Raw genomic sequence first — 17,696 nt, forward strand, 5'->3', positions numbered from 1 at the left:
CATCCATCTTCTCAAATCATAGTTTTCATTGCAATGATCAAAATTCCCAAGGTTTTTTTTTTTTTTTTTTTTTTGCAAGGCAATGGGGTTAAGTGGCTTGCCCAAGGCCACACAGCTAGGTAATTATTAAGTGTCTGAGATCACACTTGAACTCAGGTCCTCCAGACTCCAGGGCCGGTGCTCTATCTACTGCGCCACCTAGCGGCCCTCCCAAGTTTTTCAGAGTTGTTTTTTCTGTTAAAATTTTAATATATAAAATAGCTTCTGCTCACTTCACTTGCATCAGTATTGACATGTCTTCTCAGGTCTCTCTGAAATCCCAGGGTGTCCCTTAAGGCAAAATAATATTCCACTATATACATATACCATAATTTTGTTAGTCATTTTTTTTGCAAGGCAAATGGGGTTAAGTGGCTTACCCAAGGTCACACAGCTAGGTGATTCTTAAGTGTCTGAGGTCACATTTGAACCCAGGTCCTCCTGACTCCAGGGCAGGTGCTCTTTCCACTGTGCCACCTAGCTGCCCCTAGCCATTTTCTAAATTGATGGCCAACATTAGATGGCACTGTGGATAGAGTGATGATCTTGAAGTCAGAAAGACTCATCTTCCTGCCTTCACATCTGACCTCAGATACTAGTGGCTGTATGACCCTGGATAAGTCACTTCGCGCTGTTTGCCTCAGTTTCCTCATCTGTAGAATGAGCTGGAGAATTGGCAAATCACTCTGGTATCTCTGCCAAGAAAATCCCAAATAAGAGTTAAGAATAGTAGAACAGGGGCAGCTGGGTGGCAGAGTCAGGAGGACCTGAGTTCAAATGTGACCTCAGACACTTAAGAATCACCTAGCTGTGTGGCCTTGGGCAAGCCACTGAACCCCAGTGCTTTGCAAAAAAGAAAAAAGAATAGTAGAACACAACTGTCCCCTAGTTTCTGTCCTTTGCCCCTACAAAAAGAGCATCTATGACTATATTTAGACATTTAGCAGCTTTAATCCCGCTTTGGTTTCTTTGGAGTATAGTCTGGTAGAGACAGTCAAAGGATAAATCAATATTTGTTTGCCTACTGTGTGCTAAGTGGAGGAAGAAGTGGCGAACCATTCCGGGATCTCTGCCAAGCGCACTTCAGATGAGGTCATGGCTGTGGGGCCTTATTAGAGGCCCGTGACGTCAGGGAGGTGACGTCAGGGAGGTTGAGTGGGGGAGGGGAGCCTCCGGAGCTGAAAGGGTCCCGCTAACTCGGGGGGCGGGCGCTGTGCGGGGGCCCTCAAGCTGCTTCCGATCTAAGGCAAGAAATACAAGAGCTGGGGGGCCCCGCGAAGGCAGCACTGGAGGGGGGCGGGGCTTCGGGGGCCCCCAAGGGTGAACCCGGCGCGCGCGCTTCCCCTCCCGCGCCCGCCAGGGAGGAGGGGCCGCTCTCCCACAAGCCTCCGGGGCCCGGCCCGGCCCCGCCCCCTTCCGGCGGCTCTCGCGAGAACCGGAGGCGGAAGTCTCGGACGCTCCGGCGCAGCCGCACGTGCGGAGTCTCCTGCTTGCGGCCGCCGCCGTCCGAGCCGGACCCGCGGGGCTGAGCGCCGGCGTCATGGGGAGGCTGCGCCGGCGCTTCAACGTCAAAGGGCGGCAGCAGCCGCCGCCGGGGCCCGCGGCCCAGCGGCCGGGCGTCCAGGTGCAGCTGGAGCTGGGCGGTAAGGGCTCCCCGAGCCTCAGTTTACCTAAGCGTGAGACATGGGCAGAAGGGGGCTGGGGTCTCCCAGGACCGCCTTCTCCCCCTTGAGCCTCAGTTTACCTAATCATGAAAGGGGCACCAAGGGGCTGGGGTCTCCGAGGTCTCCTCCGAACCTCAGTTTACTCCTCTGTGAAAGGGGCACCAAGGGGCTGGGGTCTCCGAGGTCTCCTCCGAACCTCAGTTTACTCCTCTGTGAAAGGGGCACCAAGGGGCTGGGGTCTCTGAGGGCCTTCTCCAAACCTGAGTTCACTCGTCTGTAAAATGGTCATAAAAGGTGTGTGATCTCCAGGTGCCTTCTCCTCTGAGCCTCAGTTTACCTAATCTCGAAATGGGCACAAAGGGGTTGTCTTCCTTTATACCCTCTCCTCCTTGCGTCTTGCTTTGCTCCTCTGGAAAATGAGCATAACTAAGTGGACGGCTCCCTAAGGCCTAGCATGTCAGTGAAGGAACCATTCTACAGAGGAGTAAACTGAGGTTCAGAAAAGCAAAGGGACTTGGGGGACACAGAACCTTTAACTCTGTTTTGCAAAGAGTCAGCTGAGACTAGAGAAAGGGAAAGGACTTGCTTCTCCGGGACATACAGACATGGAGCCATGAGTGAGAATTGTTACTGATATTAGCTCCTTGGGACCCTGGACCCTGGACCAGTTTCCTGATCTATCAAATGAACTTGAGAAGGAAATGGCAGACTGCTCCGATATCTCTGTCAAGAAGACCCCATATGGGGTCCCGAAGAGTCAGGCCCGACTGAAACGACTGAAAGCAATATAGACACATACCCCTAGGTACTTTTGGGGACCTATGTAGCTGGTGCACTGGATAGAAAGTTGCACTTGAGGGGCGGCTAGGTGGCGCAGTGGATAGAGCCCAGGACCTGAGTTCAAATCCGGCCTCAGACACTTAATAATGACCTAGCTGTGTGTCCTTGGGCAAGCCACTTAACCCCATTGCCTTGTAAAAACTAAAAAAAACCAACAAAAAGTTGCACTTGAAAGAGTTGAGTTAAAATCTGACCTCTGACACTTAGTAGTTGTGTGACTCGGGACGCATCGTTGAACTTCCTCCTATCTCAGTTTCTTCAGTGGCAACATAGGTCTAACAGTAGCACCTGCTTCCCAGGATTGTGAGGATCAAATGAGATATTTGTGAAGGACTTCGAAAACCTTAAGGCATGTGTTAAGGGCTAATTATTGTTAGTGTGATTGTTGTTGTTATAAAATAAGTAGTGAGGTGCGTCAGTGATTTCCTCAATCAGTCAACAAAAATTTCTTAAGTACCTGCTTTTGGTTATTTAAGAAAAAGCCCCCTGCCCTCAAAGAGCTCTCAATCTAAATCCCTCCAAATGCCGGTGCTAATAGTTGCACTCCCTGGCTTGCCTAGAGACACTGCTGCCTCTTGTTCTTGCCTTCCTGCTTCCCAAGGGCAGTAAGGACCCCTGCCTAGGGTCCTGTCCACCATGCTAGGCCTTAGGGAGCCCTCCACTTAGAACTGTCAGTGCCCTCTCTCATTTTATAGTTAATGGACTGGAGCTGGATAGACCCAAAGTTAGGTGGAAAGTAGGTATCAGAGATGGGATTCTAGTGGGATGCTACTCCAGTTCTTCTCCCAGGGTGACTCTGGGGTGAGTCCGACCCTTCAGTTAGTCCCAGTCCAGCTAAGGAAATGCTATCTCCAAGCCAACCTCCCTCCTCTTTTCTCCAAAGATAACATGAGCTACTTTATTTTAGGCTTTGCCTAAAATCCTGTCTCTAGCTCTCCCTTGGTCTTTCTAAGTTTCCTCATCAAAACAAGGAAATAAAGTTGTCCTGGTTTGATTGAATGATTGGTTCTTCTCATTTAAAATCCTTCTTGGTATTCCTATCTCTTTGCTGTCTACATGCTTGGATTCCTGGGGCATGACCCTTCCCATTCTGTGCCTATCCAAACTGACCAGGTTGATCAAGACCTCTGGGCTATGAGAATTGAGGCATGTGTCTTTCCAGACAGGGACCTCTTGAAAGGAGTGGATGAGAGCAATGTACTTGTCCTGCCTGGACGGAAGGAGAAAAAGAAGAAAGCTGCACCCACCACCAAGAAGGAGAAGAAACCCTTGACCAAGAAAGAGAAGAAGCTCCTACAGAAAGTGTTGGAGCAAAAGAAAAAAAAGACCCAGGTATGGCCCTATTGGGGATGGGGGCAGCTTTGTGCAGTTCCTGGAAGGGTCATTGAGGTCCTTTTCAGTCTTCTGCAATTCTTTCATGGTCTTAAAAGTGTTGTAAAAATGGTGGTTCTGGTTGTTCTGAAATCTTTCTCTTGTTAATTTTGATGGCATTCATATAGATGGGACCTGGGGCATGTCAGCTTTCTTGCTATTATTCTTTTTAATAGGTTGTATTCTGTAGATTGGTGCATAGGTTTATAAAGTAATGGCTTTTCATAATTGAATGGAAAGGTAAAAGTTCATCTGACTCACTGCCAGCATCTTCTTGTTTAGCAGTGGGCAGAATAAGAGGAACAGTGTTTATTCATCTTTATATCCCTAATACCTAGCAGGATGATTCTTTGTCCTTAGTAGGTGGTTTATAAGTCTTTGAATGAATAAATGAATGGAATGATCCAGTGAATGACCCCATGGATGACTGAATGAATGGTCCAATGATTGAATGAACAAATATGTCCTAAATGGGCCACTGAGGAGACACTGTGCCTATGCTCAGCTCTTCTCAGAACCTTGGCTGTGGTTACCCTGATTTAATGTATTACTCCCCAGGACTTGAAAATCAGCCTTTGCCTCTGGGAGCAGGGCTGGTGGCCTGCTGCCCAGACCCCTCCTCCCTGGGACTGAGGGCTACTCCTTCCCAAAAGCCATTTCCCTAAAGGGCCTAGGTCCTTCCACCCTGCTACTTTCCAGACTCATCTAGAAGGAGAATCGTCCGCAGGCCTGGCTTTTCTCCACTTTGTCCCAAATGGTGTAGATAGGGGACTTGTTAGAATGTTTCCCTGGCCATCTCTCTGAAGTTTTGATCTGATGTCTTTTTTCTTTCCCACTTACCTGGAGGGATGGGAAGGCCAGTAGCCCCATGTGACTGACATCCTTATTTTTCTCTCCTTCCTTTCCAGCGAGCAGAGCTACTGCAGAAATTGAGTGAAGTCCAGGCTTCGGAGGCAGAAATGCAGCTCCTGTATACCACTTCCAAATTAGGGACTGGCGAGCGAATGTACTGCAGCAAAAGGTGAGGTCCCCTCCAGCCTGGGCCTCCTCCCACCCTTTGGGGAGAGCCCCTTTGAAGCCAAGTGTGTGGGATGGCCAATTGAAAGCCACTTAGTCTGAGAGTTCTGTAACTCACCTTGCTGAGTTTGTTTGTAGATGCTGAAGGGGAGAACTCCCTGTGGGAATCCTGTTGGGAAGTGTGTGTCTATCTGTAATTGTGTCTGTGTGGGCATATGTTTGTATAGGGAGCCTTGCACTTATTTATGCTCATTTTACAGAAAGTAGGTATCAGAGATAGGATGCATTAATTGAGGAGTTAGTTTTTTCTGCAGATTAAGAAAAGCATCAGAGCTGTTAAAAAGAGTGCTGATGGGGTGACTAGGTGGCATAATGGGGGCAGCTAGGTGGCACAGTGGATTAGAGCACCTGCCCTGGAGTCAGGAGTACCTGAGTTCAAATGTGGCCTCAGACACTTAATAAATTACCTAGCTGTGTGGCCTTGGGCAAGCCACTTAACCCCATTATCTTGCAAAAATAAAAAACAAAACTAAAAACCTAAAAAAAAAGTGTGCTGACCTTGGACTGGGTCACACTTGGGTTTGAATTCTGCCAGTAACAGTTAACTAGCTGTGTGACCCTTCATCTTTTTTTTCCCTTTTTTTTTTTATGTTTTTGCAAGGCAAATGGGATTAAGTGGCTTGCCCAAGGTCACACAGTAATTATTAAGTGTCTTGAGACCGGATTTGAACCCAGGTACTCCTGACTCCAGGGCCGGTGCTTTATCCACTACGCCACCTAGCCGCCCGACCCTTCATCTTTCTATGTTCTCATGTGCCTCAGTGTCCACATATTTATCTTGTTTCCTTAAGGTTTGCAAAGCACGTTCCATGTGTTACCTTATTTTGAACCTTACAACAAGCTTGTGAGTAGGTGCTCTTCATTTTACAGAGAAGAAAGAGAGACCCAGTATCTGCCACTGAGTAGGAGCTAAATAAATGTTTTTTGATTAGAATAATAATGATAAGGGACAGCTAGGTGGCGTAGTGGATAAAGCACCGGCCCTGGAGTCAGGAGTACCTGGGTTCAAATCCGGTCTCAACAATTAATAATTACCTAGCTGTGTGGCCTTGGGCAAGTCACTTAACTCCATTTGCCTTGCAAAAAAGAATAATAATAATAGAGGTAGTAGCATTTGTGTGATGCTTTCAAGCTTACAATGTGTTTCATGAGTATTTCATTTGATCTTCACAGTAACCCAGTTGTGGATTATTCTCCCATTTTGCAGTTGAGAAAACTGAGGTAAACAGAGATTAAGTGAATTATTCAGCTAGTAAGTGTCTGAAATGAAAGAGGAACTCAGGTCTTCCTGACTTTAGGGCCAGTGCTCTCCACAACTGTGCCATTAACTCCTTTGTCCAGAGTTAGAGAGAGCCAGAATCTGGGGTCTGAGGCAGGATTCAGACCTAAGTTTCCTGACCCCCAAGCATCACAGCCTGTAACCAGGCAACAATCAATGTCAGTTTAATAGCAATTAATAGCAATAATTTACTTTTATCATTAATAATAATATGAATACATTGGATAATTTTATTATCATGAATAACATTAACTTGTTCTTGACTTCTACATAAATGCTATGTATGGGGATAAATGTAAACACACTTGTGGAGGATGTGAAGAAATAAACGAAAACTTCCTGAAGGGGTTTGCCATCCAGCCTTAGTTTCTTCATCTGTAAGATGAAATAGTTGAAAAACAAAACAAAACTCTGGGTTCCCTTCCAATTCTAAGTCTAATGTTCTGTGATCCCATGCCTTATCTTGGTGGGAGTGTGTACACCTGTGTGTGCACGTGCTTTGGTCCTACTCCATAGGGTCATCCTGGTCAAACAGCTGCAGAGTGCATCCCTACTTTTCATATTAGAGAATCACAGTATGTTGACCATACAGCTAGTATTGTTTGAACTTGAAGCAACTTTCTGACTCCCAAGTTCACCTGACTCTATCCCTTCATCCATGTGATTAATCTTCTTGCCCCTCCAGGAAGACAGAAGACACTGGACCTGGGGGTCCTGGAAAGATCAGTAGCCTCAGTGGTGCCCACAGAAAAAGACAAAGGCAGTCATCAGAAGAGGAAACTGAGTCCTCGAGTGAGGCTGAAACAGAGAGTGAGGCTGAGGACTTGGAATCCCTGGTACCACCTGTAGAGACGGCAGCTTTGGTGAAGCCTACAGAGCCCATCCCCAAGGATGAGAGCTCCCCCAACAGCATCCAGTCTGCCCCAATCCTGCCATCTCCTGCTCCTACTTCCCATGAGCCATCTACAAAGCCAGCTGTTTTCATCCCTGTGGACCGCTCTCCTGAGATCCAGGTTGGTCTCTGTTCATTTCCAGTTTCTGTTTTGGGAATGAATGCATTGGGTGAGATGATCTTGAAGGTCATTGTCAACCCTGATGCTGTTTTGAAACTATCTCAGTGATAGTTATGATGATGTTGTTTTATAAGGCACGTGACATTTTTCTTCCACTCTACAGGTTAGGTCTTGCTTGTCTACTTTTACAGATGAGGAAGCTGAGGCTGAGACTTTGTTTATGGCCAGCTCTCCCAAACAGGATTCAAACTTAAGTCTTTGTGACTTCCAGGTTCAGCTGGCTCTCCACTGGACCCCTAGCTGCCTGACATATTAAAGACCCTTAAATAAATAATTGTTGAAGTCAGCTAGGTGGCACAGTGGATAGAGCACCGGCCCTGGAGTCAGGAGGACCTGAGTTCCTTTTTCTTTTTTTCTTTTGAAAGGCAAATGGGGTTAAGTGGCTTGCCCAAGGCCACACAGCTAAGTAATTATTAAGTGTCTGAGGCCGGATTTGAACCCAGGTACTCCTGACTCCAGGGCTGGTGCTTTATCCACTGTGCCACCTAGCTGCCCCTAGGACCTGAGTTCCAGTCTGGCCTCAGACACTTAATAATTACCTACCTGTGTGACCTTGGGCAAGCCATTTAACTGTATTGCCTTGCAATAAATAAAATAATTGCTGACCAGACTTGGATGGCATTGGATCGAGAGCCATCGGAGCTATTCCTAAAGAACACACCTTGTCCCCCTGCCTAGAAACAAGAAAGCAGAGGTGTGTTTGGATTACCTTTTATAACCAAGAGTGATTGATTCTTCCTTTGAGTCCTCTGCTTGGTCAGTGCCCCATAGTCTACAAGAAGCCTTCCAGGGAAGGTTTTCCTGACCCAACTTTTCTTTCAACATAGTCACTATTTGTGCTGAAGAATTGGGGCCTTTTCCTAGGTAATGAGCTCCCAACAATATTGGCAAAAACTAATAATAATGTCATCAAGCATTTTAAAAGTACATTGAATTCCATAAAGTCTCTTACACAGGCCAGCTCCTTTTGGCCTTCTAATGTTACCCCATAATGTGGCCACCCCAGTATTTTTATTATCTCTGTTTTATCCCAAGGCAGTGAACTCAGAGATGAAGTAATTTTTTCATAGTATTCCAGCTAGTGAGTGTCAGAGCAGGATCCTAGAGTTTTAGATGTGAAAGGTACCTATTCCAACCCTTCCCTTGAAAATTGTCTCTGCTCCATCATACCCATTGAGTAGCCTCCATTCTTTGGGAGGCCCAGGAGCTCTTGAGGCACAGTCCATTCCACTTTGATATGTAATTACAATTGTTCAGTTTTTCTTAACATCAAACCTGGATCTATCTGCCTTTTGCAGCTTTCCTCTATCACTCTTGGTTCTTATCTCTGGGGCCAAATAGGAATCAACCAACATTTATTAAATATTTTCTTTATATATCACGCACTGTAGTAAGCTCTGGAGATAGAAAGGTCAAAAGATGGTCCTTGTTCTTAGGGGGAGATGATCTCTCTCTCTCTCTCTCTCTCTCTCTCTCTCTCTCTCTGTGATGATCAACAAGGAGAAGATCAAGATATATCTCCAATATTAGAATTTCAGATCCTTGAAAAAAGCTGTCCTATTTCCTCTGAGCCCTCTCTTCTCCATATTAACATCCCTAATACCTTCAAACTTTACACAGCTAAACCAGGTCCCCTTCGCCATGATGGTTGCCATTCTTGGGATACTCCAGCTTATCAATATCCTTTCTGAAATGGAGTGCCTAGAACTGAATACGCTACTCCAGATGTGAGCGTAAAGTAAAATTGGGCCATCACCTCCTGGAAACTAGACCTCCCCTGCCCCCTCCTTTTTGGGGGGGTTATTCTGCATTTTAATAGTCAAGACAATATAATTTCCTATCCACATACATACTAACACTGCAGCCTCTCAAAGGAGAATGTAAGGGGTCACGAAAAAAGTTGAGAAATCCAAATGAGCAATCTTCCAGCCGTTGGAGAGCTGGACAAAGTTTGGTCTTTGGATCTCAACCCATCAGCCTCCTTTTTCTTCCTTTTCTTAATTATTGCACAAATATAGACCACTACTTGTTCAGACATTCCCTAATTGATGTACATACCCTTAATGTCTGATTCTTTGCCACCATTTATAACTGCTATAAATATTTTTGTACAAATAAATCCTTTTCCCTTTTCTTTGTTCTCTGTGTTAGAGACCTAGTATTGGTATTGCTGAGTCAAAGGGTATGTGCAATTTTATAGCCCTGTGGACAGTTTCAAACTGTTCTCCAGAATGGTCAGTCCAGTTCCAGCTCCATTAGTCTATTTTTCTGTGATCTCTCTAACATTTATTTTCCTTTTCTGTCATTTTAGCTAATCTGATGGGTGTGAATTAGTATAGTATCTCAGAGTTGTTTTAATTTGCATTTCTCTGGTCAGTAATGATTTAGAACATTTTTTCATGTGACTATTGATATCTGATTTTTTTTTTCTGAAAACTGCCATTCGTGTCCTTTGGCCAATTATCCACTGGGGAATGGCTCTTATTTTTCTAAATTTTTCTTGTTCCACATATATTTGAATAGAAAAGTTAAGCCTTTATCAGAGAAACTTTTTGTAAAAAAAAAAAATCTTTCCCCCATTTTCCCACTTTTAATTATGACTATTGGTTTTATTTGTGCAAAATCTCTCAAATTTCATATAGTCAAAGTTATCTATTTTAATTCGTGTGATTGTCTCCATCTCTTGTTTGAACATAAACTCTTTTCCTATCCATAAATTTGACAGATATTTCTTTCCCCTAATTTACTGATGTTATTGCCTTTTGCATCTAAATCATTTCCCTAGAATGGGTTGAATTTGAATTTGATGGATACCCGGATTCCTTCCAATTCTCAAATTCTGTTATTCTCTCCAAATACTAAAGCCTATATTCTTGAATATCCTGAAGTAGGGGGGCTCATAGTTTTGCTTCATTTTGTGGGGGAGGGGGGAATGGTGGAAAAACTAAATTAAAAAAACTAAAGAAAGATAACATTTTTGCAACATAGATCTTATTTTCTCATTTACATGCATAATTTCAAAACAGTTCTCTCTAGCTATTTTTCTAGCATTCTATCCCTCAGATCAAGGAAGGTAGAGTCATTTATTTAACAGTGAAGGGTTTTATATAAGGAAACTGGACCTCAGAGAGGGGGAAATAAAGGATAAGAGGCAAGATTTTAACTCAGGTCCTCTGGTTCCTAGGCCAGTACCATGCTTTCTGCTTACCCAGTCTTAACCCTGCTTGCCCAGGGGTGTCTCTATTTACAGATTAAAGCATCTTTTCTCAATACAAAAGATTACCCTTTGATTTGTCAGCCCTCCAAACTCACATTCAGCAGTTTGCTATGTCTTTCATTTCTTAAAGTGGAGGCCTGCCTTTGCTGTTTGGGTCCTGGTTTGAGAAACTTCTGTTGGGACAGAATGTTTTCAGGGGCCTTGTCTCTGATACTGGCATCTTCTGGCCAGAGTAAAGACCTTTCCAGCCCTTACGTAGAAGAACACAATGTTTTCTGGGCCTCTGTTTCCTCATTTCTCAAATTAGGGGTTGACCCATTGGCTTCTAATGTTCTCCCTGGTATAAATACATGGTCCTATGACACTGAGGTACTTTGGTTTCCTTGTTTTCAAAGTGGGGAGTTGGGGGGTGTCTCTGAGGACCCTTCCAGCTCCAGGTCTTCTGAGCCCCTTAAATGTCTCTAGATTTTTTTTTTAGGTTTTTTTTTTTCAAGGCAATGGGGTTTAAGTGGCTTGCCCAAGGCAGCACAGCTAGGTAGTTATTAAGTGTCTGAGGCCGGATTTGAACTCAGGTACTCCTGACTCCAGGGCCAGTGCTCTATCTGCTACTCCACTTAGCCGCCCCAACGTTTGTAGATTTTGATGCTATTGTTTCTTTGACAGGAAGCCCGGCTCAAGCTCCCCATTCTCTCAGAAGAGCAAGTCATCATGGAGGCTGTTGCTGAAAACCCTATTGTCATTGTATGTGGGGAGACAGGGAGTGGAAAGACCACCCAGGTGCCCCAGTTTTTGTATGAAGCTGGGTATAGCAGGTATGTACCAGATGACACTTTCATAGGATGTATCCCTTAGAATCTGTTCCTAGAGGTGGCACAGTGTATGGAGCACTGGCCTTGGAGTCAGGAGAACCTCAGTTCAAATCTAGTCTCAAGAGGTGGCTAGGTGGCGATTACCTAGCTGTGTGGCCTTGGGCAAGCCACTTAACCCCCTTGCCTTGCAAAAAAAACTTAAAAAAAACAAAACAAAACAAATCTGGCCTTAAACACTAACCCATTGACTTGCCAAAAAAATAAAGAAAGGCTGTTCCCAGAGCTAGATTCTTTTGAAGTATTTCTTTTGTTGAACACACATTTGCACAAAGAGAATTTGCTCTTGAGTGGGACCCATGCATCCCATCTTTCTGGGTCCTTACTAGGGACAGTTCAGTGGATAAAATTTAAGCAGTGGAAAGAAGGGAACCATGGCCGTGGTGTCTGTTTGATACCTACTCCAAAGGAGGTTGGGTCTGGGCAACCTCAGCATTCACATTTGGTACCATCTTCCAGGACTCTTCCTGGTGAGGAGGGGTCAAAGGTTCTCAAGACTTGGGTGTGTGGATGGTTGGCTCAGATGGGTCCTACTTAGAAAGACTTATGGGGGGGGGGGTGGCTAGGTGGTACAGTGGATAGAACACCAGCCCTGGAATCAGGAGGACCTCAGTTCAAATCTGACCTGAGATGCTTAATAAATATCTAGCTGTGTGACCTTGGACAAGTCACTTAACACCATTGCCTTGCCAAAACCAAAAAAAAAATACTTAGAGGACAGACCTTGCCCTACAGTTGTGTCTTAAGAACACCAGCCAAGTTCAGAGAGGCTCATCTCCACAGGAGGCTTCCCAGGTAAGAAGTTTTCTGGCCACTCATATAGAAAGGTAAAAGTTAGGATAACCTATATCTATTCAGGGAAGGCTCTTTTGAACAAATCAAAGAAGCAAAATTCTCTAACAAAATTTGTGCCCTAGCTCAGAAATGGTATCATGTTGGGGGTGGAGAGGGACGGAGAGATTAGCACTTTACAATGATTATCTCATTTGATCCTCACCACAACCCTGCGAGATAGGTGCAATGATTATCATCCTGATTTTAAAGATAGGTAAACTGAGATGGGCAGAAGCAAAGTGACCTTCCCAGGGTTACCCAACTAGTAGGTGTCTAAGGCTGGATTTGAATTCCTGAGTCTAGCCCTGTTGCCCTCTGCACAATGGTGCCACCAATCGCCTCAGCTAGTACTGAGTTGCTATGTAATGAGGGGGGCTGTAGCTTTCATTAAGAGTAGAAGGTGAGCTCCTTGAGGAGTTTTTCTTTATATCCCTGTTACTTAGCACAGTATGAGATTCATAAATGAATGGTGTCCCTGTGACATGATTAGACAAAATGAAAGAAGAACCTTAAGTTTTGAAATAACTTTTTCTTGGTTTTTCATATTCTTTTCATTTCCCTCTATAGTCTTCTTCCCTGCCTTTCCCAGAGCATCTTATAATCCCTTATAATCATTTGTTTTTTTAAAAGAGGAAGAAAAAATAGGGGGCGGCTAGGTGGCATAGCGGATAAAGCACCGACCTTGGAGTCAGAAGTACCTGGGTTCAAATCTGGTCTCAGACACTTAATAATTACCTAGCTGTGTGGCCTTGGGCAAGCCACTTAACCCCATTTGCCTTGCAAAAACCTAAAAAAAGGGGGGGGGGCATTGTTGAGCTGAATCAGAGCCATCAACTTACAACTAAGTTTTTCCCTTTCACTGAGCAGCAACGGCCTCATCGGAATTACTGAGCCTCGCCGAGTGGCTGCTGTGGCCATGTCCCAGCGGGTGGCCAAGGAGATGAACCTTTCCCAAAGGTGAGAAATGAACTTGGATCTTTCCTGGTCCTACAAGGAGCATTGGGGTAGGGGGAGGTAAGAACCTGATTCTTTTGAATAAACTCCAGAGAAAAGTAGAGAGCTATTTCTAATTCATGTGGCATTAACACAACCTTCATTAGAGCTCTTCATGGGGCTCATCACTAAGCAGGCCCCCTGACAGGGGTCACAGAATTCCATAATCCAGCCTGCAGCATGCCAAGATGTCCCAGTATGGCAGCCATTAACTTTATTAATGAATTTTTTTTCTTAATAAAGCCATTAGCTTTATTAACTGAGGCAAATCAGCATGGAACAAGGAGGCATTAATCTCACTAGACACTCAAGCCACATGGTGAGGCTGGCAGATTTGGATCTAATGTCCTTTTAGAAAGGGCATTGTCGGGGTGGCTGGGTGGCGCAGTGGGTAAAGCACCGGCCCTGGAGTCAGGAGTACCTGGGTTCAAATCTGGTCTCAGACACTTAATAATTACTTAGCTGTGTGGCCTTGGGCAAGCCACTTAACCCCATTTGCCTTGCAAAAACCTAAAAAAAGGGGGGGCCATTGTTGAGCTATTGTCCCTCTAGAGAAGAGCATCCACCTGGTGAAGGGCCACATGCAGATTGGTGAAGAAGCTAGGAGTGTTTGGCCAAGAGAAGGGAAGGAAATGGGATGGTGGGAGGGGCTAAAGACTGTTTTGTAACACAGGGCTATGAGTTATGAAGTCAGAACCAAGGGAAAGAGTTCCAAGTATTTAGTTTGATACAAGGCAAAATCTTCCTAAAAAAAAAATCTACTTAGGAGAAGTAGATTCCACATCATTGGAGGACTTCAAGCAGAAGCCACTTCCCCGAATTCCAGTATTGATTGGGTCCTGAGGGGCCCGAGACCTCAGCTTAGAATCCTTATTACAACACATCCAGCAAGTGATGCTTCAGCCTCTGTTAGGAGATGCCCAGCAAGGAGGGAGCCTATGACAGTTAGTCTGTCACACTTCTGGACAGTTCTAGTTGTTTCTTCCCTTAGACCTAAAGGAAGGCCACCTGCCCTCAATGGGTAGACAGTCTACATATAGGGGGAGACATGGGACAAGCATGAGTGAAGCAAATGTTTTGTCTTTTTGTTTCGAAGAAGACTGACATCAGGGAGGTGAAGCCATGGCAAGTACATGAATTGGATCTGAGTGAGGGGTTACTGTGCTAAGTCACCAGCCTCACTTTCTCCTCCAGAGGCATCTGGGTCCTGTGGGTGAATACGAATCAGGACCCTTGGAGATGGCCCTGGATGTGTGGCAATCAGGGTTAAATGACTTGCCCAAGGTCACACAGCTAGTAAATGGTGAGTGTCTGAGGCTGGGTTCAAATTCTGTCATCTTGAATCGAAGGCCACTGTACCGCCTAGAGCGACGTAGCAATGAGACAAGCAGGGATTGTTAGGGGGTTCGCTAGCCTTCTTGGAGAGGATTTTTGAGTAAGACTCAGGGTTGCTGAGCTGCTTCCTTAGCTGTCATTTGAGCTAAAGAGCCTCTCTGGCTGTTGAGGAGACATGATTGCCCCATGGGATCTGTTGAATAGTGAGTATGTATGTTTCCCACACAGGGTGGTTTCCTACCAAATCCGATATGAAGGGAATGTGACAGAGGACACCCAAATCAAGTTCATGACGGATGGAGTCTTACTCCGTGAGATCCAGAAGGTAGGCCACTTGCCATCCATTCCATCTCATGATGTGAGAGATCATTTACCTTTCTAGAATGCTTTGAAGTTCACAGAATTCTTTTCCTAGTGTACATGTTAGCTCTTCCCAGTAGAATATAAGTTTCTAGAGGGCAAGGATATTTTATTTTTGTCTTTCTGCTGCCTGAACCAAAAGCAGTGCCCAGTACACAGTAGGCATTTAATAAATGCTTGTTAAATTGAATTAAATTGTTGAAGTTGAGCTATATGTAGGAAGGAGAAATAACTTGGGGGGGTTGGGGGAGAGATGTAGTGTATCCAAGAAGATGACTATTCATTATTGCCCGTTGAGATTGATTCTTTCAAAAAGAAGGTGGTACTCTTCTCACTTTAGATGGAATGTGTTTTTTCGGGGATCATGAGTGACCCAACAACTCCTAGCATAGTTGTATGGGTACAGAATTCTTTGTGGTAGGATTGTTCCTGGGGTTCTTGAACTTAGGTAGGTCTGGAGGCATGAATATGTACTTGGCTAAGATCCTTGTTGCATTCTCTATTCTGGGCATCAGAATTTCTGGGATGGCCTTCTTGCCATTGTATTGAATGGCTATCAGTATCCAGTCCTGTTCTCATCTTGGCCTTAGCCTGAACCGCCAGGGGCAGAACATGTAGGTCCTTCCACCTGGAGTCAAGACTGAGTTTAAATCTACTAGAGAAGAAAAAGGCAAAGCATTCCAGTCCTTTGCCTCTAGGCAAAGTGTTCTATCCACTGAGCTACCTGCCTCCAGGTTGTTGATTGATCAGCCAAGTCTGGCACTATGGCCTATGGCTGAGCTGGGGAGATGACGTCAGGGCCAGTGGGAGAAAGGCCTTCCTGCCCATAAATCTAATGTTCACTTGAAAATCTTGACTTCTGTTTTTTCTTTAGGATTTTTTGCTCTCTAAGTACAAAGTAATCATCATCGATGAAGCCCATGAGAGAAGTGTCTATACGGACATTCTGATTGGCCTCTTGTCTCGAATTGTGTCTCTTCGGGCAAAGGTATGAGAAGCAGGACAGAGCAGGGGAGAAGGTCCGAGTGGTCCTAGTGGCTTGAAACATAGCGACAGTGGTTGACATGGGGATGGTACTTCAGCATTCCCCCAGTACTTTGCCCACAGCATCCAAGTTTGGTTTGGTTTTTTAATGTAATATTTCATTGCTAAGCAGCATTGCATAGTGAATAGCGTTAGACCCAAGAGTGAAGAAGATCTCAGTTCATATGCTGCACAGATCATTCAACCTTCAGTCAAAAGTCATAGGTTCTTCAATTTGGAGCTGGAGAACATTAGAGGCTATGAGGTTTCCCCCTTCTATATTTTATAGGGGAAACCAAGGCCCAGTGGTTTAAGTGACTTAGCTGCTATCTGAGGCTGGATTTGAACCCAGCACCACCCTATTGGTTATATGCCAAGGAGTATTCAAGACAGAATTAGGACCCAGGCCTACTGACTCCCGGACAATTTTTTAAAAAGAATTAGCAATGCCTTTGGTCTTTCACACCAGACATTGCCTAGGATCAGCTCTCTCTTCTCCCTCTGAACCCTTCCCCCATTTGAACCTTTCTTTGTAACAAAGAAAAAACAGTTGAAATAAAACCGGCTGACAGTGTTTGCAACGTTCTTTTCCTGTAGATCTCCCCTCCCCCCCCACTCCCCAAGAAGATGGAAACATTTCAGTTAACATCTATGTTTGTTTAAAAACCAAAAAATCATATAAAATGTGTAGAGAAAATAAGAACCAAAGCCCCTCATAAAACTATCACTTGCTAAAAGTGGGGAAAATGTAGCCTTTCCCTAACTCATCAGGTTTGGGGTTTTTTTTTTTTTTCTGTTTCCTGGTGATGATGACTTACAGATGGAAAACACATTGAATATAGTCTTCATTCCCTGTTACCACGTTAGATATTTGTTGCTCTGCTTTCTCTCGAGTCCTCATTTTGCATCATCAGGGCCGTCTGTGGGCAGAGCCCTGCATTCCAGTCTCTGGGGAGATGATCTTTTATTACCCTCTCTTGACTCGATGATTAGTTGAAGGTGGAAGATAGCTCCCCCCCTCGAAGTATTCACAGTCCCCCAGTAGGCAGGCATCCTTGGGCCTGAACCCATGAAGCTTAGCCATTGCTAAGTAGTGAAGCTGCCTATCTCTGACCTGGCTAGATTCTCACTCATTCCCCTCATCCTCCCTGTTGCCTGAAGAAGGCAGGGGTCACTGAGCAGAGGAAGCCTTTTGTAGACATGCTGCCTCCTTGCTTTATAAGTTTTATTGTAAAGGAAGAAAACTGTTCTAGCTCACTCCTCCATAGCTACGTTGATGGGTGGGTGGGTGGGATCTCTGTGGAGATTTTGTTAAACCGTTTCTATTTTTGAAATATAAGTTTTTGTTTGTCTTTTGTTTTCATATTGACTTGAGTCCCTTCTCTCCCTTCTCTCTCTTTTCAACAAGGCCATTTCTTGTAACTAATAATTGAGAGACAGAGTGTTAGAGACACAGAGAAACAGAAGGTGTGTGTGGGTGGGGAGAGAGAGAGAGAGAGAGAGAGAGAGAGAGAGAGAGAGGTCCAGCACAACAGAAAGAGAAAGAGAGATTCAACAAATCCAATCAACTCATCAAAAAATTGTGGCACTCTATACAGTGTTCCACATCTGGGAGTGGGTCCTGCCCCTCTGCAGAGGAGCTGTGGGAATAAAAGCCATCTCTTCTTTGGGGCCAAGCTGGTTCTTTGTCATTTGCCCTTCCTGTTCTTGTTTTGTGCTTGTGGT

At 44.9% G+C, this 17,696-nt stretch overlaps 1 protein-coding gene across 3 annotated transcripts in view; it reads left to right on the forward strand.

Moving 5' to 3' along the window:
• The first annotated feature begins 1,499 nt into the window (after positions 1 to 1,499).
• The window catches only part of DHX37 (DEAH-box helicase 37), a 36,244-nt gene continuing 20,047 nt past the window's right edge, over positions 1,500 to 17,696 (forward strand). For all 3 annotated transcript variants that reach the window (XR_012472236.1, XM_074205377.1, XM_074205379.1), the window contains exons 1-8: positions 1,500 to 1,682; positions 3,706 to 3,875; positions 4,823 to 4,935; positions 6,956 to 7,283; positions 11,224 to 11,372; positions 13,128 to 13,217; positions 14,817 to 14,913; positions 15,823 to 15,936. Coding sequence is in view for 2 of the 3 variants with exons in the window: in XM_074205377.1 (XP_074061478.1) it covers positions 1,580 to 1,682; positions 3,706 to 3,875; positions 4,823 to 4,935; positions 6,956 to 7,283; positions 11,224 to 11,372; positions 13,128 to 13,217; positions 14,817 to 14,913; positions 15,823 to 15,936 (1,164 nt within the window). In the remaining variant the exon portion in view is untranslated. The remainder of the gene's footprint in view (positions 1,683 to 3,705; positions 3,876 to 4,822; positions 4,936 to 6,955; positions 7,284 to 11,223; positions 11,373 to 13,127; positions 13,218 to 14,816; positions 14,914 to 15,822; positions 15,937 to 17,696) is intronic.

The sequence above is a fragment of the Macrotis lagotis genome, chromosome X (assembly GCF_037893015.1).
Source record: "Macrotis lagotis isolate mMagLag1 chromosome X, bilby.v1.9.chrom.fasta, whole genome shotgun sequence".
Classification (NCBI taxonomy): domain Eukaryota; kingdom Metazoa; phylum Chordata; class Mammalia; order Peramelemorphia; family Peramelidae; genus Macrotis; species Macrotis lagotis.